The 26,015-nt window shown below is 35.0% G+C and overlaps 1 protein-coding gene across 1 annotated transcript in view; it reads right to left on the reverse strand.

Annotated features, from left to right (window-relative positions):
• The window catches only part of LOC150087198 (uncharacterized), a 137,900-nt gene that overhangs the window by 8,387 nt on the left and 103,498 nt on the right, over positions 1–26,015 (reverse strand). The window contains exons 8-10 of the mRNA XM_090372407.1: positions 24,809–24,942; positions 14,786–14,925; positions 6,569–6,650 (exon numbers count right to left, since the gene is read on the reverse strand). Coding sequence (XP_090228533.1) covers positions 6,569–6,650; positions 14,786–14,925; positions 24,809–24,942 — 356 coding nt within the window. The remainder of the gene's footprint in view (positions 1–6,568; positions 6,651–14,785; positions 14,926–24,808; positions 24,943–26,015) is intronic.

The raw sequence follows: 26,015 nt of genomic DNA on the forward strand, positions 1-26,015 counted from the left end.
ATTTAGAACGAACAGAGGGGTGAAGTGGAAGTGGTTATTTTTTATTTATTTATTTATTATTATTTTATTTTATTTTTTTTTTTTTTTGGCTGATGCTGCACAAGCTTGCTTTCTTGCATCAAATTCCTCTACTAATGCTAATCTGGGAGAAGTTTGTGCCACACTCCATTTAGACAATTGACAATCACTTCTTGCCAGGCTGTGTTAATGTGATTGATGCCCTTTAAGACATCAAATGACTGCCAATATTCTCTGATGGTAATGTTGGACTCGTCTAAAGCTTTTACCATTTCTGTAAATGTTTTCTGTAGGTAATAAGCTTTAAAGGTGGCTATTACCCCCTGGTCCATCAGTTGCGAAACTAATGTTGTATTATCTGTGATTGGCTCAGATTGTCCTTGATCATGTATACAGATCATATGGAACAGTGCATGATACATAGTACAGTACAATGCCGATAAATTTTGTTTGATGATTTAAACTTTCAATTTATAAAAAAATTTCAAAAATAAATATTCATGGCTTTGGCACAAAACAAGGGCTACCTGTACTTACTTTTCTTAGTGGAAGTTTCATAATTTTGCTCTGTTTTTTTCTTCTTGGATCTTTTTCCTCTTTTCCAGATATTATAGTCCTTTGAATATGCAGTTTGGACACTGTGGCAATGTTATAAGACATATTGTGTAACTTATACTGTAATGCATGGTAGGGAATTCTAGGTTTTAATTGTGGTAAACAGATATCTCGAAAGTTCGAATCAAGTAGGTTTACATTAGTTGGATAATTTTATTATCTATTATAATTAACTTAAAATTTTAAAATGTTATAGTATAGTGTAATACACTTAACAGAAACTTGATAGCATAATACATATAATATTAACTTGATAGGGTAGTACATATTACTGCTGCATAACTGGAGAATTACAGTAGTGTTTTCATTGCATTTAAGTATATTAGTTTATTGTAGTATTCTTAATTATACAGGATTTAAATGGAGGCAGCTATAGGTGGGTCAGAAAACTACTAGCTTCGAGGGATACATGGAATCATAGATTAAGAATAGCCACAGGCAGAGGTGAAAGTAATTCTTCCACTGTATCTTTGGAACGTGCCACAGGCTCAAGAGCAAAGTGCTGGGAATTTCAAGTTCTGCTGTGAGTCATCATAGAACAGGTTAACATGGAACATATTAGGGTAACTAAGAGAAAAAACAGGTGCACATATACTTGCATGTACACCAATTATAGGAACATAGTAAATAAATTTGATTAATTTAAAGTGCTAGTCAAGTCCTCAAATGTAGATATTGTGGGGAATATCAGAGACATGATGTCACTCAGATATAAGGGAATTTGATCTGAGTGATTGTTATATCTAAGGAATTTGATCCTTATATCTGAGTGACAAATGGTGTCATTTGTCACTCATTCCATTCAAATGTGGAATTTGAATATGGTGGATACAATGTATATAATAAGATGAAGAGAATTTAAAAAAAATAATAATAAGAAGAAAATTTTAAAAAAATAAGAAGAAGAAAATTTAAAAAATAATAATAATTAATAATAGAAAAGGAAATGGACAACCTATGCATTTCCCTCCTTTCTTAGGTAATTATCCAGCTGACTTTTGAATTTCTCCAAACTGTCAGCCTCTACCACCCATGTAGGTAACTTATTCCAGTAATTTATAACTCGCTGGCTAAAATAAAAATTAGTTTATATATAGCAATCTAGTCTAAACTTAAAATAAAGTTTAGACTACATTGCTTTCTGCAATCTAGTCTAAACAACTCCCCCCCCCCCCCCCGTAACTTGAAATTATAGCCCCTAATTCTAGAATTATAACCGCAAAAATTTCCTCCTTTTTCATTTTGCTTATGCCTTTCAGAGCCTTAAACACCTCAATCAAGTCTCCTCTAAATAGAAAGAGGGCAAGAATATTTGCGGATGCTATTGAGGCAGTGTTGGGTGGGTCAGAAATCTGCTAGCTTGGGGGGATACGCAGACTAAAAGGTTAACAGTAGGCAGAGGCAAAAATGATTCTTCAACTGCTTCTATTAGAATGAGCAGCAGCAGCAGCAGCATGGAAAGCAAGGCAATGGAGATTTCTAAGACTGTTGGAAGTCATAGTGGAACAAATAAATACATGGGCTGTGTTAGGGTAACTAAGAGTAGAAACAGGTGCATACATACTTACATATACACCAATACTAAGAGTACAGTTAATAAATTTGATGAGCATGAAATGCTAGTCATGACATCAAAGGCAGATATTGTTGGAATATCAGAGACGTGGTGTCACACAAATATAAGCAGTGCAGGATTGGAATTTGGGGAGTACAATGTGTACAGAAAGGATAGACAGGAAAGGAGGAGGGGTTATGCTGTTAGTTAAGAAACACATAAAATCTAAGGAAGTGCATCCAGTTGATAATGATGAACAATGCAATATTAAGTCTGTTTGGTGTGACATAAGCACTGGGAAAGGAAAAATGAGAGTAGGTGTGTGTGTTATAGGCCTAATGAATCTGATGAGTATAATGAGCAATTGTGCAGAGAAATAGAGTGGGCCAGTAAATCAGAATGTCTTATAATGGGGGATTTTAACTTTCCTCATATTGACTGGAACTTGTGGATTGGTCACTCGCACACTAGCAAGACTCTTTTGGATTTATTTATGACTGTTTTCTACAGCAGCATGTTCGAGAGGCAACCAGAGGAAGTAATACTCTTGATCTGATTATCAGCAGTGATTATTCATGCATTAAGAATTTTCAGATAAGGGAACCACTGGGTGACAGTGATCACAATGAACTGATATGGGAATTACTTAAAGATGTAATTACTATCAAAGGGAAGGGCTTTTGTTTTCGTAAAGGAGTCTCGGACAGTTTTTAAATTCTGTACAGTGGGATCAACTGATGCTGTTACTGATGTTGAATTCTAAATGGGACACTTTCAGGGACTTATATCTTGGAGACTACTAGGCTTTTCAATCCAACTAAGAAATACTCTTCAAGGTTCAGGCCTAAATGGATGTCAGATGAAATAATGAGGCTCGTGGTAGAGAAGAAAAATGTATGGGATGCATATAAATTATCAGGTGTCACAAAAGCTTATGGCAGTTATAAGCTTGTATGTAATCAAATTACAAAGGAGGTTAGACAGGCAAATGCGGATTACAAGAAATCTTTGACAAAGGGTGCAAAGAAAAACAGCAAAGTTCTTTACTTAAGTAAATTCTAGAAAAAGGGATGAATCAGATTGGACACTTAATATAGATGAGTTGACTATTGATGATCATGGAAAGGTAGCTGATAAACAATGAGAATTTTGCATCTACATTCACACATGAGGAGTTACTCAATGAGGGGAACTCCAGAAGTTTATCAAACTCTAACAGGGAGATAAGTGATTTTGTAATAACTGAGAGCAAAGTGGAGGAGAAATTGTTGAAGTTAAACATAAGGAAGGCACCTGGGGTGGATGGGAACTATCCAGTTATATTAAAGGAGGCAGCAAAGGAAGTAAGCAAACCCTTAGCCATAATTATGAGAGCTTCATTGGACTCAGGGGAGGTCCCCATGGACTGGAGATGTGAAAATGTATCACCAATTCACAAAGGGGGTTCAAGAGGTGACACAAGTAACTATAGACCTGTTAGTTTAACTTGTGTTCCAGGGAAAATAATGGAGTCACTGGTTAAAGAAGCACTGCAGGATCATCTAGACAAGACTGCAGTAATAGTTAAGACACAGCATGAAGAAGAAGAAGGTATATCAGGATTAATGTCCAAGTTTGCAGATAATACAAATTATCTGAGTTGACAGGGTTGTTAATGAGAGTAAAGACAGTATGCTACTCCAACTGGATCTAGATAAATTGGGCAAATGGGCTGAGAAGTGGCAACTGAAGTTTAACATTGACAAATGCAATAACCCAAAAGAAACATACCAACTGTGTGGTACTATACTCAGGGAAGTGGAAAGTGAAAAAGATCTGGAGGTAATTGTGCAGTCAAATATGAAGTTTGCTAAGCAGTGCAGACAGGCTGCCAGGGCAGGTCATGTAGTGTTGTAAATGATATATAGGAATTTTGCTTGCAGGGACAGGGAGGTGATTATCCTGTTGTACAAGGCAATGGTCAGGCACACCTAGAGTACTGAGTACAGGTCTGGAGGCTTCATTTTAGGAAGGATTTAGAGTTGCTAGAATGAGTACAAAGAAGGGCAAAAGGATTGGTGAGGGGAACAAAGGGATGCTCTTGCCAAGAAAGGCCTAAGTTCTGCAAATTGCAGTGCCTGGAGAGTAGGCACCTACGAGGTGATCTGACTGAGGTGTATAAGGCCTTGAATAAGTTGAGCAAGCTGAATGCTGATGGATTATTCCTCATGCTCAGATTAAGAAACTGAGGGGGCATAGATTCAAATTGAGGAAAGACAGTTGTAGAATGGATGCGTGGAAGTTTGCCTTTAGCCAGTGAGTGGTTGATTGGTGGAACAGACTTCCATCCCTTGTTGTGGAAGTTCATAGCCTAAATAAATTTAAGGCTGAACTGGACAGGCATTTAGAACAAATGGAGGAGTGAAATGGGAGGGGTTTTTTTTTTTTTTTTTTTTGCTGATGCTGCATAAGCTTGCTTTCTTGCATCATATGCCTCTACTAATGCTAATGCGCCTAGTTTCCAAGCTCTGCAACCCACATATTCAAAGTCTTTCCTCATATGAATGCCCTTTTGCTGATGCACCATGCAGGTTACCCATCTTTGGACCCTTTCAAGAAGCTCAATGTCTTTCTTAAGTGCAGTCTCCATACTTGAACACAGTATTCCAAGTGTAAATTCTAAATGGGAAACTTTCACAGACTTAATCTTCGAAGGTACTAGTCTTTTCATATCAACTAAGAAATACTGTTCAAGATTTAGGCCTAAATGAATATCAGAAGAATTAATGTGGCTCATGGCAGAGAAGAAAAATGCATGGGATGCACATAAATTATCAGGCGACACAGAAGCCTATGACGGATATAAGCTAGTCTGTAATCAAGTCACAAAGGAGGTTAGGTAGGCTAAGGCAGATTATGAGAAATTTTTTTGCAAAGGATGCAAAGAAAAACAGCAAAGACTTCTTTACTTATATAAACTCTAAAAGGAAGGGAATGAATCAGATCGGTCCACTTGATATCAATGGTTTGCTGTAGATGATCATTCTCCAATAGCTGCCAAACTAACTGAGTATTTTGCATCTACATTCACACATAAGGAGTTATTCAAGGAGGAGAGAGCCGGATGTTAATCAAACTCTAACAGAGAGATAAGTGATTTTGTAATTACTGAGAGCAAAGTGGAGAAGAAATTGTTGAAATTAAACATAAGGAAAGCACCTGGAGTGGATGGGATCTATCCACTTATATTAAAGGCAGCAGCAAAGGAAGTAAGCAAACCCTTATTTTTCAGACACAAAGATGCAAAGAATAATTTTTTCTTTGCATCTTTGTTTAGGAAATCTTTTGATTTCCTAAACAAAGATTTTAGGAAATCTTTTGATACAGTGGCACATGGAAGACTCCTGTACAAATTGGAGCACTATAGCATTAAGGGCAAGTTGCTACAATGGATAAAATGATGATTGAGTGGGAGAAGACAGAGAGTGGTTATCAATGGACACTGCTCTTCGGCTAATGTTATAAGTGGAGTCCCCCAGGGTTCGGCGTTGGGCCCATTGTTGTTTTCGGTATTTATCAGTGATATTGATGAAGCTAAACCAGGATTAATGTCTAAGTTCACAGACAATACGAAAGTTGGCAGTGTTGTTAATGACAGTAATGAGAGTATGCTACTGCAACAGGATCTGGAAAAGTTGAGCAGATGGGCTGAGAGGTGGCAACTGAAGTTTAACATTGACAAATGGAAAGCATAGCATATGGGTAGCAAATTATAGCTTCTGGAGACTAGGCACCTGCAAGGTGATCTAACAGGTGTATAAGTCCTTGAATGGATTGAGCAAGCTCAGTGCTAAGGGGATTCTTCCTCTTGCTCAGATTACTCACCTGGGCATAAATTCAAATTGAGGACAATTGTACAATAGATTTGCAGAAATTCACCTTTAGCCAGCGGGTTGTTGGTAGTTGTAACAAAATTCCATTTGTTGTAGTGAAGGTCAGCAACTTAAATAAGAGTGGAAGGCAGAACTAGACAAACATTTGGAGTGAATGGACAGGTGAAATGGGAAGGGTGTTTTTTTTTTTTTTTTTGGCTGATGTTATATAAGCTTGCTTTCTTGCATCATATGCCCTACTAATGCTAAATACATTTATGCATTTGCAAGGGAAGAGAGAAAGAATATTATGATACCTTGGTGGAATGTTATAATAAACTATTAATAAAGGGTAAAAATTAATCCTGAATATAATGTGGGGTTGAAGAAAAGGTTTCAGCAAGACCAGTTTCCTTTCAATTTCATACTGTTTAAAAATATTTATAAATGTATACATTAAAGTTATTTTTGCCTCTTTCATTCAGCAAGTTTTAAATTAATAAATATAAAAAAATTTTGAAATACTTGCCCTTTTTCATCAATCACTTCAAATACACTCCGTGCATCTTTTGCCATTGCAACACAGCTTCGGGCAAATATGCCATATGGAGCTGTGTGTAATAAACATTTCATTAACAAATTTTTTTTCCCAAGAATAGATGAAAGCAGAAATTTACAAAAAATTCTAAATTAATATAAATTAGCAAATAATTACAGATTCAAAATTTCTAATAATAATATGGGCAATGTTTTGTTAGCAACTGTTCAGTAAATCTTCTGTGGAAATATCATGCTGTATAAAAAATAATTACAGTATTTTATATTTTTGAAATAAACAGTCACAGAACATACCTTATATTATGAACTGTAAACAGTAAAACATGAGAAAAGTCACCATGTGAAAGTATATACAGGCATACCTCGGTTAACGATACCTCTGATAACGAAGCTTCGATAAAACGAAGTCCGCAATTTCAAGCCCCATTTAACATAAAAAAAAAATATTCCAGTTTAATCACCTGAAATCTAAACAAACTGACGAAATTACGGAAACCTTTTGGGCTTCTCGTGGTTGGTTCGAGAAATTTAAAAAACGGGCCAGGGTTCATAGTGTAAAATTAACAGGAGAAGCCGCAAATAAGTTTTCAGAAAAACTAAAGGAAATAATTGAACGTGAAAATTTTCCACCAAATTTGGTGTTCAGTGTTGACGAAAGCGGTATGTTCTGGAAACGGCTACCAACAAAAAGTTTCATTTCTATTGAAGAAAAACCAGCTGCTGGGTTCAAAGCAGCCAAAGACTGTTTAATGTTACTCTTTCGATTGAATGCCTCTGGCGATTATAAATTAAGTGTTATTAGTTTACCATTCAGAAAATCCGAGGGCGTTAAAAGGTAACATAAAAATGAATTTACCTGTAATATGGAAAGCAAATAGAAAAGCGTGGGTTACCAAGGAGTTATTTACTGATTGGTTTGTTAACCACTTTTGTCTTGAAGTAAAACGGTATTGTCAAAAAAACAACTTTGAAGAAAAAGCTCTTTTGTTGTTAGACAATGCTCCGGGACATCCTACTGATCTTAACACGTTGGATACATGCATTCCTGTCAAAGTTGTGTTTCTTCCAGCAAACACAACTTCTTTGATTCAACCATTGGATCAGGGAGTGATAGCATCATTTAAAGCTTATTACCTGCGTCGAACATTAAGCAATTTAACTGAACTAGAGGATAAAGAGGAAATGACAGTTAAAACTTTTTGGAAAAACTACACCATTAAAAAGGCAATTGAAAACATTGATAGTTCTTGGAAAGAAGTCACTAAGAAATGCTTAAATGGAGTTTGGTGCAAAATATGGCCAGAAGTTGTACTAGAAGAAGAAAATAGCATCCAAGAAATTAGAAATGAAGTTATCCAGATGGCTCAATCAATAGGTTTCGAAAATGTCGATGAAGAGGATGTTAGAAATTTATTGAATGCAGAAGATGATGGTTTTTCAGTGGAAGATTTAGAAAACCTTGTTAGCAACGAAGACAAAGATAATGAAGACGAAGTTAAAGAAGTTCCTGCCGAAAAAGTGTTAACAAACAAAGATTTAAAAAGCTGCTTAAATGACATTGAAAACGTTTAAATTTTTTTAGTGAAAATGATCCTGATTTAGGAAGAAGTTTTATTGTTAAGCGATCAGTGTTAAATGCAATAACTCCGTATAGACAATTGTTAAATGAAAGAGAAAAAAAGCATAAGCAATCAACTTTAGACTCATATTTTAAAATGTGATTTCACTTTGTATGTAAGTTGAATGTTTATTTAATAAAACTTTTCTTTGTTCGAAAAAAAAGCTTTTCATTTTCTTTACGTAGGAACATATCCCTATTCTGGCCATAGTATTTTTACCTCTGAAAACGAAGTTTCGCTTAACGAAGTAATTTCGTGGAACGCATCCTATTCGTTATTCGAGGTATGCCTGTATTATAAAATAACTTTTACAAAAATTAACTTTGGTGACTTCATAAAAATGTCCATTAAAAATTTTCAGTCAAATGTTGCTAGTCAATGATGAGAGAAACTAAAAGTAATTAATTCTTAAATTTACACAATTAAACTTATATAAGCTGAAAATGGAGAAACTGCACATGTTATATGCAAAAAAAAATGAAACATATTCTCTTTTAAAAGCACTAAAGGTAAAAAAAAAAGTAAAGTGCAGCCATTATCAACCCACTGCAGGATGGAAGCCTCCTCAACAATTCATGCTAAGGGAAATGGACCATAATCTGCCACGCTGGTCCAGGGCGGGTTGGCAGATCGACCGTATTCAGCAGTCAGGGGCTTGAACCCCGGTCTACTCAAAGAGCGTGTGCTACTGCACTTGACGTGTTTGCGTCTCAGTTATAATAATAATAATGTGTTTAATTTGTGTCTATCCTGTAAATCTTGGGTGAAAGTATAGTGGTTTAAAAAATAATCACATTTTATATTTTTTAAATGTCCAATTGTAGAATGCAAGCACACTGTTGCATTAATTCAATGGTGGTGGCGGCAGCTCCCAAAATGTAGGGAAAAAAATGGTGGCAGGTCACTTGACAGGGGCCCAACTTTCTAATTTCTAGAAAATGTTTTGGAGTTTTTTTTTAATTCTGCTTAAATAATGCCAGTATTTCATCTTTTCCTAATGTATTGCAGTATTTATTCTATGTACTTTAAGTTTTAATAAAAAGTTTAAAATTTTAAAACACGCTATATGTTTCATACCTTTAATTTAAAAAAAAACATTTTAAACATAAACTAGAAACATTAATCTCTTACATTTTCCACTTAAGTGCAAGAAATTTCAAACATGCACATATCTCTGCTTATTATGTATATAAATATTAAAAATTTTAAATAACATATTATACATATATGCTCAATACTATTTAGTTACTTTCCATTTTCTCTAATAATAATAATATGATGATCAAATCCTCAACAGAAATCCCTGTGCAACCCCAAGCTGCCATGCTGTCTACAGTGAGTGGAGGATTTTGCTTGTTTATTTCAAATTTGGCACACTTAACAGCATGCAAAATTTGAAACTACTTATCTTGCTTACCACGGTATAGCAGCCATCTAGAAAGAATATCAGGTTTCCATTTTTCCATCTGTACTGTTGCATTAATTATGAACTATAAACAGTAAAACATATGAGAAAAGCAGCCATTTGAAAGTATATTATAGAATATTTTTTTAAAAAACAATCTTTGGTGACTTCATAAAAGTATCCATATAAAATTTTTCAGCTATTTGCTAGACATGCAAAAATAATAGTTTCAAAAACAACTAGGATAAGACTGTAGATGTTTACTGAACAAGTGGAAGAATAAAAAAAAAAAAACAAGTAATCTGAAACAATAAATAAACACAGCATCGGCAGCACTTGTCTAGTATCACACTGCTCTTCAAGCAAAAAGCCAAATAGTTGCAAATATGGTAACATGTCACTGAGACAGGTTCTTGTATTTCTGTACAAAAACTATAAAACAGTAACTTCAGAAACTATTGTAGTAAAAGTTTAACTATATTTAGGAAGGTAAAAAAAAATTTTTGGATTATTAATCATCAATTAACAGTTAACCCAAAAACACTGTTTTTGATGGTGACCTGCCACTGGGCTAAGCATGAGGTCTGAACAGAAAACACAGGAGAGATAAAGTCATTTCCACTGCAGAATCATAGTTATAGCTCTTAACTAATTACTTAAAGTTAAAGTTAAAAATTACTATATTTATTAAAATTACTTCAGTCTGAAATTTAGTACTCCTTCCAATATGGTCTTGACCTCTGATCTGCAGAGAAGTATTCAGAGAACGTTGTAAAATGTGAACATAAACTTTAATAAAACAAACAGAATAACTTCTATTGAGCAGTTACATTTATGCAGCTGCACAAATTTTAAAATTTTGAGATAAATGGGATAAAAATTTTAGATATTCTTAGACAACTAAATGAATGAAATGAACTTGATACATCATGTTTTTATATGCTTGCTTTTTCCGAGCCTCCTTCTTATGGCTTAATTGAATAAAAATAAAAAAAGTCTTGAACAGTTTGCTTTTTATTTCATTTGTGCACTAATGACTTATGCATTTGACTGCTCAGCACAGTCAAACATGAAAAAAATATATTCATGTTGGGAAATGGTACTTTGTTTTTCTTTATGGTGGTACTAAACACAAAAGACCCTGGAACTTACAGTACTGAGTGGAAAGATCCTTGTTAACATTAGACCTGAACTTCCATAGCTTATAGATTCAGAAAGTAAAGTACATGAGATTAAAAGCTGTTCCAAAGGGCAGATTAGAAGGATAAATGAAGAACACAAAAAAATTTAATCTAGTAAACATAGAGTTGAACCATAAATATATATTGACTAGTATATGCGTGTTCAGAATAGTTTGGATGAAAAAGGTGGCATCATAGATACTAATTCTTAAGAGCAGGTCCATGAAAATATATATAAAAAAGACATGCAACAGAACTCTTTTGGAGAGATTCTAGGAGTTAGGAGGGGGGGGGGGAAAGAAGCTATCCCAAACATGGACAAGATTTTCCTCCATGTGAATGAATGAATGAATGAATTTTGCACATTGGCATTTTGTTCAGATGTCAATACATTCCAATCAACAGTGAAATTTACATTTTATCTTTCAGTAATTTGTTTCTTGTTACACATGCTAAACCTGTTTCTTGGTCACAGTGTCAACCATATTTAAGTGCATATTTAAATTCTATGTTTATCATTCACATTAAAGCATCCATGGTCACTTTGCTGGTAACAGCAAGCCATGACAGAATTCACACTTTAGGAATTTTCACACTAGCAGACATCCTATTATCAAGCTTACTGGGGATTCCCCAAAACTTACATTCTTTTGTGTTATTGCTTCTCTTAGTAGATATCTGTGTTCACTTCTGGGTGCAGGGGCTGGGATTTCCTACCATTATTTCAAGCAGCAGTTATGCCTTACCTTGCAAGAATCCATGCTTCCTGAGCACAGGCTCTTCCTTGCTTATTTGGTTTTCTCTTTTATTTTTCAGTTTCATTGTTCACTTATTTAATAATATTATTTATATAACAAGTTTACCTAATCCAGCACACCACCAGATAAGATTTAAAGTACTGCCTTGCATATGGAGTCTCTTTTTTTAAAAAATACAAAACTTATAATTACAGTACTAACTCCTAATATTTACCAGCACATGTTCTTAAATTTACAAAAATATTTTATTACCCAATTAAAGATACCAGTAATCTAAAGGTCAAAAATAAGATTCCAGCTTAACATTCAATTACTGGTTTATTTAATTAGCAAATTCCTTTTCCAATTAACAACCACTGCATTGCTGACTACCCAGTACATATGGTTGTGTTAATTTATCAAACCTTGGAAAATTTTATTAAGTTCTTCATTATTATGTCAAATTTATATGCACTTGTGAATTTCCTACTGTTTTTCACAATGCTGTTCTACTCCAAGCAGTTCCTTCTGTGAGGTTAAGCGCTGTAATTATATTAATTCATTTACAATTGTTCATATTTTACAATCTACAATATTGATTTTCAATCACTGTCTAAAAGAGAGGTACTTTTCACTTTCCTCATTACGATATTTAGTTTATATCCTAAAACAAGTACCCAACACAAAGGAAAGTCTGGCATCCAATCACAATTTCTTCTTTATTTCTTATTGAAACTATTCCAAGAACATTATTTCCCACTGTAAGCCATCAGATTCTGTGTCAAACTTCTCTCACACATTTACTCTGAGATGAAAGGTTTCTCCCCCTTTCTGCCACTACATTAACAATAGCCTGTGTTTGTGTTCTCTAGCCACCACTGCTATCAATGCACTGTACTTCATTTGGCAAAATGATGAAATATACATCACTACCATCCCTTACATGGGAGAAGCTAACGCTTAAAATTTGTAACTTTGGATGATGCACAACAGCCAATTATGTATAAGGAATAAAAATTCCACTGTGACAGACACCAGCAATAGTGTGTTCAATATGGTTGAAATGTGAGATGATATATGCTGATACAGAGGGGGGAAACTTTATATGTTTAAAAGTAAAAGATTGAGAAATTTAAATGGAAGTTTTACAGACTTGAACAACTGAAATAAAAAGCACTTCTGTATCAACAGTTTGTTTGCATAACCACATAGGTAAAAATGATGGCAAATGCATATCTCACTAAATCAGAATACTTTAATCAGAAAAAAATAATTTCCAAAAAAATCATTTTACTTACTTATTTCAGTAATATGGACTCCACATCTAATTGGTGTCAACAGGTTAAACTATTTTATACATTTATACTGATTTTATTATATAAAATTATCAGTTTATAAATGACAACTTAACCAAATGGAAAGCAGACAAATCTGCCATCATTGCACTAACTGATGAGCATGATGTGACCCTCTTTAACCATTGTTGGCTATTACATGTCAAATGCATTTTATCACCTTCTGCCAACCGTACTACAGAATTAAACTCAAACTGAATTAGAGAAAAATGGGCTGGTTCAAGAAGAACCAAAGGAATCCCCATCCTCCACCTATATGTAATTTTTTTTTTAATCAATCATGATTCAAACCGTTAGCCTTTCCTTGTTCATCCCTAATTATATAGCAATTGAAATTAAACAAAATTGATATTAAGTTTTAGAGAGAGGTATTACATCAGTGGAATACACAGTTCCAACTTATTTGTTAAATAACCAGTTTAAAAAAAAAAATGCATTTATATGTGCTATTGTCTCAACTTTTTTTTTTTTAAGTTCACACCTTTGGCAATGCCTCAAGCTTGAGACTCACTAATGAAGTACATAGTACAGAAACATCAAACAAATCGTGTTTGGGGTTTTCATAAAAAAAAAAAAAAAAAAAACAAAGCCATAAAAAGGTGGCTACTGACTGAGCATATGTAAACCTTTCACCACACCGCTGTTTTCAATGCGCATTGGCATCTCAATCACTGAGGAGCTATAGACGAAAAGATCTAAGAATGAACAGACTACAATCTTTTATATAACTGGGCACAACCACTTAAATTCCAGATAACTGCAAGATTACATTCAAAGGACATGGGGAGAGGGGATAATCAGAACAAACCACTGAAATAAAACCAATCTGTAAAAAAAAATTTATATTGTAATTAGCTGCATATTTATATTATGATTCAGTCTGTCTTGGTGGTTTTTATTTCCTAATTTTTTTAAAAAAAACTGGTTTGATTTCATTGTTTAAGTTTTGATTATTTTTATTTTTGTCTCCTCCCCTCCTTATATACTTTAGGTGAATCCTGTAGTTACCTGGAATTTAAATAGTTGTGTCCAGTTATATAAAAGAATATAATGTGTTCATTCTCAGGTCTCTTTTACATATGCCTCACTGATAAGGTGCCATTAAGCACAGAAACAGCTGCAAGGAAATGGCAAAAGGCTTTTTCAGAGTAAATCAATAGTTACCATTCTATGTCTTGTTTATCTTGTGTTTTTGCTTCATGTACTTCATTAGTGGGAATGTGAGCTTGATGCATTGCCTAAGATGTTAACCTGTAAGAAAAGTTACAAAACAATAGCAGGTAAGTGCATTTATTGTAAGGTTAATTTTTTCTTTTAAATAATTTTACTTCTTTTACAAAGCAACACTGAAACTTTTTGAAAAAGTTCAGAACTGCATCATTAAATTCTTGTTTAAAAAAAAAAAAAATCTCCATTCTGCATAAATAAAATACATACATAAAAACAAAGACAGTGTGAATTAGTGAAGTTCAAATTAGTGAGGATTTCTTGTACATGTAAAGCAAATGAGCTGATAAAACCCTGTTAAATATGCCTGTAAAGATCTGATAAATAAAATAAACTTGATCATTAAAAATAAATAAAGAAAGAAAATTGAGAAGGTTGTCAACTCCCCAGAGTTTTTCACTTTTAAGGAATTAATAGCTAAGATTGCTATTTTTGTGTCTATGATGAAATTTTGATGAAATTTATCTTGAATCATATTCCTTAGATTTTGTAATTTCTCATTTAACTACCTTGAGATATACTTATAAGTACCTTAAACTGCCAGGATATCAATACAATTAATTAATAAGTGAGGAACATCAATCAAGGGCTAATGAGTAACAGGGACACTTTTGTTGTTCAATTAAAATCCCTATTAATTTTAAAGCAGCAAATTATTCCTTACTGTTTTTTGGAATCTCAATACGAAAGGTAAGCTTGTCACCAATTCTAACAGTTGTGGCTTCTCTGTTATCTGCTCCCAGAATAATAATTTTTGGAACTGGTGCCTCAGGAGATCCAGTAACTTGCATAGCATCTGGATCTCTATGAAAAGAAGAAAAAAAAAATTATCTGCTACATGTTTTGAAAATTGGAATCTGAGTTCCTATGAAGAAAACGTATAGGTTTAATGTACCACCGTACATTAAAATCATTTATATATTACTGTTGTTTACTGCATAGTTGTACAATATGAAGACTGAATTTATACTCCAAATAAAATACATTACCTTGCATTAAACTAACTCCATAAGGAATTTGACAAATTTGGTTCAACAGCAAAGAGCACTAATTAAAATGTTCTTTATAATATCTTAATTGAATGGCTAACTTCATTTATTTCCTTTAAGTTATAAAATAACTAATTGCTACCTACTAAAGAGCATAAGGATAATAGCTACTTTAAAATAAACTACAGGCAAAAGAAATATTTGAAAAAATTAATACTTTTCAGTATTTTAGATAAGTGTTAAAAATTTTATAATACATTTTTAGGTTTTGTTTTCACAAGGGAAATTACAACAGTCTTGGACATTAGCATTAGTAGAGGCATTTGATGCAAGAAAGCAAGTTTATGCAGCATCAGCCAAAAAAAAAAAAAAAAAACACTTCCACTTCACCCCTCTGTTCATTCGAAATACCTGTCCAGCTGAGCCTTAAACTTATGGCTATCAACTTCCACGACAAGGGATGGAAGTCTGTTCCACCAACCAACCACCCGCTGGCTAAAGGCAAATTTCTGCACATCTATCCTACATCTGTCTTTCCTCAATTTGAATTTATGCCCTCTCAGGTGATTATTCTGAGCAAGAGGAAGAATCCCATCAGCATTCAGCATGCTCAAACCATTCAAGGCTTTATACACCTCTATCAGATCACCTCGCTGGTGCCTAGTCTCCAGACACTGTTATTTGCAAAACTTAAGCATTTCTTTGTAAGACCAACCCTTTGTTCCATTCACTAATCTTGTTGCCCTTCTCTGTATTCATTCCAGCAGCTCTACATCCTTCTTGAAATGAGGCCTTCAGACCTGTATACAGTACTCAAGGTGTGGCCTGACCATTGCCTTATACAAGGGAATAATCACCTCCTTATCCCTGCTAGAAAAATTCCTATATATCATTGAGAATACACCATGAGCTACTCTTGCAGCCTGTCTCCACTGCTCAGAGAACTTCATATCTGCCTGCACAACCACCCCCAGGTCCCTTTCATTCTCTACCACTGTCAGTGTAGTACCACAGAGTTGATACGTTGCTCTGGGGTTTCTGTTTCCCATATGTAGTACTTTACTTTCCAGATCCTGTTGCAGCAGCATAGTGTCAGTAGTGTCTTTGACAACCCTGCCAACCTTCTTATCATCTCTTCCATTAATTTTCCTGGAACAGAAGTTAAACTCACAGGTCTATAATTACTTCTGTCAGCCTTTGTGAATTGAGGTCACATTTGCACATCTCCAGTCTGTGGGTACCTCCCCTGAGTCCAAGGAAGCTCTCATAATTATGGCTAAGGGTTTGCTTACTTCCTTTGCTGCCTCCTTTAATATAACTGGATAGATCCCATCCACCCCAGGTGCCTTTCTTGTGTTTATCTTCAACAATTTCTCCTCCACTTTACTCTCAGTTATTACAAGATTCTCTAGCTTACTGCCAGAGTTGAATACACCTCTGGCATTCCCCTCGCTGAATAACTCCTCATGTGTGAATGTTGATGCAAAATATTCATTTAGTTTGTTAGCTACCTGAGTAGGATCATCAACAGTTGACCCATCGATATCAAGTGGACCAATCTGATTCATCCCCCTTCCTTCTAGAGTTTACAGAAGTAATTTCTCGTAATCTGCCTTCGCCTGCCTAACCTCCTTTGTAACTTGGTTACAGATCAACTTGTATCTATCATAGGCTTCTGTGTCATGTGTTAATGTGTATGTATCCCATGCATTTTTCTTCTCTGCCATATGCCTCATTAGTTCATCTGACATCCATTTAGGTCTAAACCTTGAACAATATTTCTTAGTTGGTATGTAAAGCCTAGTAGCTTCCAAGATAAGTTCTTTGAATGCTTCCCATTTTGAATTTGCTGTTGGTAACATCATCAGTTGATCCCACCGTATAGAATTTAAATACTGTCTCAGTCCATCGTAGTCGCCTTTACGAAAGCAATACCCCTTCCCTTTACCCCTAATGGTAGTTACCTCTTTGAGTAAATCCCACTTCAGAAAACTGTGATCACTGCCACCTAGTGGTTCATTTATCTGCAGATTCTTAATGCATGAAGAATCACTACTGATAATCAAATCAAGAGTATTACTCCCTCTAGTTGCCTCCCTAACGTGCTGATGTAGAAAACAATCATCCAATAAATCTACAAAAGCCTTGCTAGTGTGTGAGTGACCAGCCCCCAAATCCCAGTCAATATCTGAGAAATTAAAATCCCCCATTATAAGACTCTCTGATTTACTGGCCCACTCTATTTCTCTGTACAGTTTCTTATTGTACTCATCAGAGTCATTAGGCCTATAACACACTCCTACTCTCAATTTTGATCTCCCAATGCTTATGTCACACCAAACTGTCTCGACACTGCACTGTCCAGCGATGTCGACTGGCTTCACTTCCTTGGATATTGTTCCTTCTCTTTTTTTTTATGTAAACCCCAAACACGAGAGGTATTAGAACCTATAGTACTTAGTACTGTGCTTGGGTTGGAGGTTGAGAAGACGAAAGAAGATATTTGTTGACACTGAACTTGAACTTCTGGAGATTGTAATTTTCTGGAAATACGTATGAAGGAAGGTTGTTCCAGAAAATGGCAGTTGAATGAATAAACGAGGAAGATGAAAAGTTGGTTCTGTGAGTTTGACGTTGGACAGTAAATGGTTGTTGGCTGGTGGCAGCACATGTTCGGATTATTTTGAAAGAGAGAGTGGGAATTATAGAAACCAATTCAGAAGAACAGTGCCCATGGAAGTATCTGTAGAAGAGGCATGCAGCAGAAACAATACATCTATGAGACAGCGAGTGGAGAGATTGTTAGAGATGAATCATTAATTAATCTAACTGCCCTCTTAGGAATCAAGAAGCCTAAGAGAGGTTTTGGGGGCAGCACCCCAGATGTGGGAACAATATTCCATGGCAGGGCAAATTTGTGATTTATACAGAGTGAGCAGCTGTTTGGAAGAAAAGTAACGCCGAGAGCAAAAGAGAAAACCAAGTTTTTTAGATGCAGAGGAAGCAATATTTGTAATGTGCTTGTGCTAAAAGAGATTAGAAGTCAGGGTAATCCTCAAAAGAGATATATCATTTTTCCTAGAAATCGGAGAGTCACTAAAGATAAGCATAGGAGCAGAAGAATCCTTTTTGTGAGATATAAGACAAGACTGAGTTTTAGAAGGGTTAAAATCAACTAAGTTATCTTTGCCCCACTGGAGAATTATCTGAAGATCGGCATTTAAGGAATTGGTAGCAGATTTCTGAGAAGTTGAAGCTGATTGAGCAGGGCAAGGTTTCTCAAAATGGAAATTAGAATACAATGTGCTATCATCGGCAAAACTATGGATGGCATTTCCAGTCAATGGAAGAAGGTCATTAATATACAAGAGGAAAAGAGTACTGGACAACCAATTACTAAAAACAGTTGGCAAACCATAAGATGGAAGCTTGTTTAGAAGACCTTTATGCCAAACACGATCGAAAGCCTTTGAGATGTCAAGAGCAACAACTTGTATTTCAGCGAACCTTTCCATTGAATTAGTCTATAAATGAGTAACATAAGCCAGAATATCACCAGTGGATCGACACTGACAGAATCCATACTGGCGATCGTTGATCAGACGGAATGTTTCAAGACAGTTTAAGAGTTGGCAGTTAATTGATTTCTCCATTACTTTAGAAAGAGTATAAGTAATTGCAATGAGATGATAATTGGATGGGAGGGATTTGTCACCCTTTTTTTAGGAACTGGCTGGATATCAGCAAATTTCCAAGCAGAAGGAAAAATACCTTTGGAATAAGAAAAAGCGAAAAAAGGCGGCAAAGAATAGGAGTAAGTTCAGGAGCGTGGATTTCGAGAACAAGTGGAGAAATACCATTGGAACCTGGAGCTTTCTTAGCATCAAGATTCATCAAAATACTTCTGACATCCTTTTGACGGAAGACCACGGGAGGCATTGAATGGAGCATGTTGGGAGATGTTTTACCAAGATCATTAATACATGAGTTGGAAGAAAAATGGGATGCTCTTGGGAGTGATGCCAGATGGCACCATAATCTGCCTTAGCCGCCACTCCGACCTTGGGGAAGGTAGGTCCCTTGGAGCAACTTTCACGATGTTTTATTTATTTTTTATTTATTAATTTTTATTACTAATTTATTTATTATTCTAATTTATTACTATTATTATACCAGTCTCCCAGTGTGATGGAGCTGCGTTCACTTCCGCCAATGCTGTACTCGAACCCGGGTCCATCAGGCTGGTAATCCAGTGTCATAACCACTGGGCCATCGCACCCCTTATTATTTTTTTTTATTTATTAATTTTTATTACAATTTATTTATTATTCTAATTTATTACTATTATTATACTATCAAGATTATTATTATTATAATAATAATCCCTTCTCTGATGGAACTTTTCTTTCATGCCATGTGTTGTTTGCCATTAAAAGAATGTGAAATGGGATGATCTGTGAAATTTATATTCTTTTCCAAGTTTGGATTATTGTTTTAAATATTCTGATGTCACTGTTTCCTCAGACCACATCAGTGATTTTATTCTAGTAGGGTTGAAATCCATTATTACATAATAGGATAAATAAAACAGAGCTATAATGCTCAGTGAGTTCTATATTTATATTAATATATAGAAATAAAGAGGAATTTACTTCAATGCTGCTTTATTGTAGAATGCATCAACAACCTCCTAAATTCAATCAGACATAAAATTATTTCTCAATGGCTTCCTTCCCTCACAGACACATGAATGGTCCGACGTATCCACAATCGATAGTCAAGATCTCCCAACCCAACCACCACCACCACCACCACATCAAACTGCCACCATATAACCCTAAGAGTCAGAAGACATCTTGTCTAATAATAAAATCATTAAAATGATCATGGCATATAAAAATTAAAATCTTTAATTTAGATAAAATAATTCAACCCAATTTTGAATAACTTCTCTTCCTAAAGCTTACCGGGGCTTTTTGAAGGTCTATCTTGGTCACAGAATAGAAGTCACATAATGGAAATTTCTTAAACCCTTCAAGATTATTTAATATCCTGGCACGTGTGTGCAAACGACCACGTATCCGAAATGAGAAATGGGCACAATACATTAATGGAATACTCACGTAATTTGATTAATAATTTAATGTAATTCCTCTATATACTAAGTATTTTTGACTGGTCAAATAAAAAGGTGTGATTCTCGTTGATGGCATGGAATGCTAATCCCGATGCACCTGCTCTAGCCATACGCACTGCAGCTAAATGTTGTCTCATTCTTGTATTCATTGTACATCTTGTCGACCCTTGATACAATGAATCACATTCCTTATATCCCAAGAAATACTTTATTTCCATTCCATACATCAAGCATCGGCACAAACAACTTAACAGACTTTTCAGGGATACAGAATTTAAATTGTGTCTAGACTCACTAGGAAACTACAGACTGAACTAAACAATCAAACCATACTTTCGTCATTTCCGACACAAATTAACAACATAGTATACATTTCATCATATCAAGGGTAGAAGATGTTCGATTAATACGAGAATGAGACAAAATTTAGCTTCAGTGCGGATGGCTGGAGCAGGTGCATTGGAATTAGCATTCCATGCCATCAACGAGAATCACACCTTTTATGACAAGTCAAAAATATGTAGTATACAGAGGAATTACACTAAATTATTAATTGCAGAAACACTGGAAATCAAATTACATGAGAATTCTATTAATGTATGTTGCCCATTTCTCATATCTGATTCGTGGTCGTTTGCAAGCATGCACCAGGATATTAAATAATATTGAAGGATTTAAGAAATTTGCATTATGTTACTTTTATCCTGTGACCAAGACAGACTGTCGAAAAGTCCCTGTCAGCTTTAGGAAAAGAAGTTTTTCAAAATTGGGTTGAATTATTTTAGCTAATTTAAATATTTTAACTTTTATACGCTGCAATCATTTTAATGGTTTAATGATTTTATTATTAGACAAGATGTCTTCTGACTCTCAGATATGTGGTGGTGGTTTGATGCATTGATGGTTGAGTTGGGAGATCTTGACTATCGATCGCGGATACGTCGAACCATTCATATGTCTGTGAGGGAAGGAAGCCATTGAGAAATAATTTTACGTCTGATTGAATTTAGGAGGGTGTTGTAGTGAAGCATTCTAAAAAAAAAAAGCATTGAGGTAAATTCCTTTTTATTTCTATATATTATTACATAATACACCTTAAAATCTTGTCTTCTGTCTAAACCTTGGTTTTCCAATAAATGTGCTAATGCTGTTCAAGATATGAATGTTGCATATCACAATGGCTCATCTAAATCTACAGGTTCATTTTAGTAGTAGTAGTAGAAATAATGGCAAATGATGCAAGAAAGCAAGCTTATATAGCATCAGCCAAAAAAAAAAAAAACAGTTCATCCATCTGTACCCTACAAGAATATGTCTAGTTCTCCTTCGAATTTATTCAACCAATCCACTTCCATAACAACAAATGAAAGCCTGTTCCAACAATCAACCACCCACTGGCCAAAGGCAAACTTCCACACATCTATCCTGCAATCATCCTTCCTCAACTTGAATTTATGCCCCTTCATGTGTGTGGTCTCAGAAAATGAAAGAATACCATTAATATTCAGCTTATTCAATCCATCCAAGGCTTTAAACACTTTGATCAGATCTCCCAAAGGTGCCTGGTCTTGAGATGCTGCAATTTGCAGAACTTAAAGCCTTTCTAGGTAAGAGCACCCTTTTGTTCCCTTCACTAATCTGGCTGCCCTTCTCTGCACCCATTCCAGCAGATCTACATCCTTCTTAAAGTGAAGCTTCCAAACCTGTACACAGTACTCAATTTTCTGCCTACAGTAATGCTTGCAAAAATTCTAAAGCAGTTATTAATCAGTCCAAGCGGTAGTCGAGCATTCTGGTCTCGTACCAGCTTTAGCCCCATCTTTGCCCATCTGTACTCCCACCTCTGTTAAAACCTAACAGTTCTGTTGTCTCCTCAGCTAAAGATAAAGCTGACTCACTACCATCCTACTTTTCTTCTAACCCTTGTATTGATAATCTTGGTAAATCAACTCCTACCATTCTACACTCTGGTCTTCTGTTAAAATTATATCAGAAGAGTTTTGAACAATCTTGATGCCAAGAAAGCTTCAGGTCCTGATGGTATTAGTAGTGGCAAATTATGCAAGGAAGCAAGCTTATACAGCATCAAAAAAAAAAAAAAAAAAAAAAAAAACACTTCCAATTTCATCAATCCAACCATTTGCCTAGTGCTTCCTTGAATTTATTCACGCTATCCACTTCCACACCACCAGATGAAAGTTTGTACTAGCAATCAACGATGTCTCTTCTACAACCATCCTTCCTCAATTTGAAGCACTGATGCATTGAAGCTCAATACATTCAAAGCCTTAAATACCTCAATTAGATCACTTCACAAGCGCCTAGTCTCCAGAAGCAGCAATTTGGAAGCGAAGCCTTTCTTGTTAAGAGCACCATTTATTCCCTTCACCAATCTCATTGCTCCTCTCTGTACCTGCTCCAGCAACTCTATATCCTTCCTAAAATGAGGCCTGTATACCTGTCTACAGTATTCAAGTTGTAGCCTGACTATTGCCTTGTACAATGGAATAATTATCTCCTTATCCCCGCTAGCTATCTACAATCACCATTTTCTGTACAATCTAGCTAATGCTGGTGTTCCTGAAGATTCAGTTCTTTCTTTCACTCATTTCCTCTTGTATATTAATGACCTTCTTCCACTGGCTGGAAATGTTATCCATAATTTTGCTAATGATAACACATTGCTTTCACCTTCCAGTTTGAGGAAACTTGCCCTGCAGAAACAGCTACCAATTGCTTAAATGCTGATATCCAAGGTAATTCTCCACTTGTTCTCAAAGCCTGATGTCCTCACCTTGCCCTGATGTCCTCAGCTTGCCTTGATGTCCTGATCTGTGTTGTCTGATTCCACTTGTGTTTTTCCTTCTGCATGGAAATTTGCTTATATCCAGCCAGTTCCTAAACAGGGTGACAAAGTCCTCCTATCCAATTATCATCCCATTGCACTTGGCTCCACTCTTGCCAAAGTAATAGAGACATCAATTAACTGCCAACTCGAAACTCTCTCAAAACATACCTCATCAGTGATCAACAAAAAGGATTCCATCAGTGTCGATTTGTTGGTAACATTTTGACTTATGTAACCAAACTGTGGACAAATTCAATGGAAAGAGTTTGGATTGACTGGAACTTTTTTTTTTTTTTTTTTTGCTGATGCTATATAAGCTTGCTTTCTTGCATCAGTTTCCATTACTACTAATGCTACTTCCTCGCAGGAGCATCTTGAAGAATGAATTCATAATACACAATACCATGATGGTCAAAAAAACTTTTAACTTCACTTTCCTTTCAACCACTTGACAAAATTTTTTTTAATTGCAGTGAATGAGAATTTCCAAGTCAGTGATTCAAGCTTTGTGGATCATAGCAAAAACACTAAACTTCATCCCTAGAAATGAAGAACTACAGAAACAATCGATCGTTATCATCTACCCACTATGCTGATTGTCACTAAGACCTGAGATGCCACTTGCTGAAAAACTCAATGCATGGTCACCCGAAATTCCATGACAGCTTCTGTGCGAAATATTTAACATTTCTGCAAGTTTATCAATGGTCACACAATCATTCTAACACACAAGCTGTTTAAATTTTTTTGTGTCTACAAGCAGCTAAATGTTTCCCAGGACAATCATCATCTGTTGAACTTTCTCGTTCCTCCTTTAATGTATAATACCATTCAAATATAGTAGTGTGACACAGATAATTCTCTCCATAAACCTGATGCAACATTTCCAATGCTTTGCACATTTCTCTAAACACTGGAAAAATTTCAATCTTGTACAATGTTCCAAATTTGGCATTTTTCACCCTCAGAAATCATGATAAAATAAATACACTTCAAGCACACACACAGCACTGAAACATGTAGTAAATGATTAACAAACTTCTACATGTGTAGATGCAGTTTAAAACTTGAAGTCTGACTACAGTACTGTGTGGCCAGTCTATGAACTTCCTGAATGTACTATGTACTTCTCCACTGGAGCAGTCCTTTAAATTGCATAGTGCTATACTATGGCAAGTTGTGGTGAACAACCTCCACAATATCATATCAAAAAACTTAGTTTGCTCAATGCTAAAAAAAAATTGAGGCTATATTTTAATGTACAGTAAGGTTTCTTTAAAGTAAAAAAGTTAAAAGTGCATAATTTTTAATGTTTAACATATAAAATGCAACTAGAAATAACACATTTATCAAAAAACATTTTTTTAAATAAAATGTTTAAAAAAAGAGTGTCCATTAGCACACTGTGAGTTACATTCCAACTTATGATTACTTTAATTGTTATATAAAATATGGCTAAAACACCTACAATTAATTTATTAATTATTTTTATTAAATAAGATCATTATGGGATAATAAAAATTATTATTTTATATACACTGATTGGGGTCTATCATACAGACTTATACTATCTTTCTTGTCAGGAAAGGTAGACTCTGTAATTTACTATCTGGACCAGACCCCAACTTCAGCTTAAGGCTGCTTTGCTGAGAGTGTTTAAATAGCTGATAATATAAGCCTACGTATATATGGTGATTGGCCACAAAGACTTACCTTACTGGCATCATGCCAAAGGACACATTTCGTGAAGCTACCTCATAAGTACACCTTACATTATACACCTTATCAGCTCGGGTAAGAACAACATTGTGATGCTGGAGAACAACTGTGTTTGTGTATATACCTCCCTATAAAGTAAATTATATAAATGCATGTGTTACACAACTTTAAATTCAAAATTATAAGTGAATTCTGTTTCAGTTAAGATGCCTGTTAAACTGTTACACTTAAATACAACCAAGAAAAACTTGGATAAATGATTTTCTCTACACATTGTTTAAAACAAGCATTTAGTGCAGCACTAAGCAGTTGAAACAAAACAGCTTGCAAGAGGGGGAGGAAGATAACATTAATAATAACAACCTTATAATACACTCAGCTAAATACAGACCTGAAGTTTGCACCAAGAAAAACTTTATAAATATAAACAAATTTCTTGTGGTATATCAATTTAGTTTTTAATGGCACAATAGCAGCTTAAGCTATGATGCCACAAGTCAAAATAAAAATGGTAATAAATAAATTTGGTATCCTATAAACAGGCTAACATGTCAAGAAGGCTACCATATAATGTAATATGTCAAGCAGAACTAGACAAACATTTGGAATGAATGGATGGGTGAAATGGGAAGGGGGGGGGTTTTTTTATTTATTTTTTTTTTTTTTCTGCTTGGAAATTTGCTCATATCCAGCTAGGTCCTAAAAAACGGGTGACAAATCCCTCCCCATCCAATCATCATTCCACTGCATTTACTTCTACTTTTCTAAAGTAATGGAAAAAGCCATCAGACCACCAACTCCTAAACTATCCAGAAACCTTCCATCTGATATGATCACCAATATGGATTACATCAGTTAAATCCATTAGTGATATATTGGCTTATGTTACCCATCTATGGACAAATTCAATGGAAAAGTCAGCTGAAACTCAAGCAGTTGCGCTTGACATTTCAAAAGCTTTTGATCATGTTTGGCATGTGTGTTACTAATCCAATAGAAAAGTTTAGTGAAACTCAAATAAAACTTCTTGAATTTCAAATACTTTTTATCATGGTTGGCATAAAGGTTTCCTAAATAAGCTTCCATCTTAAGAACTACCAACTGTTTTTTTGTAATTGGGTATCCAGTTTTCTCTCTGACTGCTAACTTCAGCTGATGGTAGACAGTCTTCTAACTTCTCCACTAATGCTGGTGTTCTGCA

The sequence above is a fragment of the Mastigoproctus giganteus genome, chromosome 4, assembly GCF_048544385.1.
Source record: "Mastigoproctus giganteus isolate SK-2022 chromosome 4, ASM4854438v1, whole genome shotgun sequence".
NCBI lineage: Eukaryota > Metazoa > Arthropoda > Arachnida > Uropygi > Thelyphonidae > Mastigoproctus > Mastigoproctus giganteus.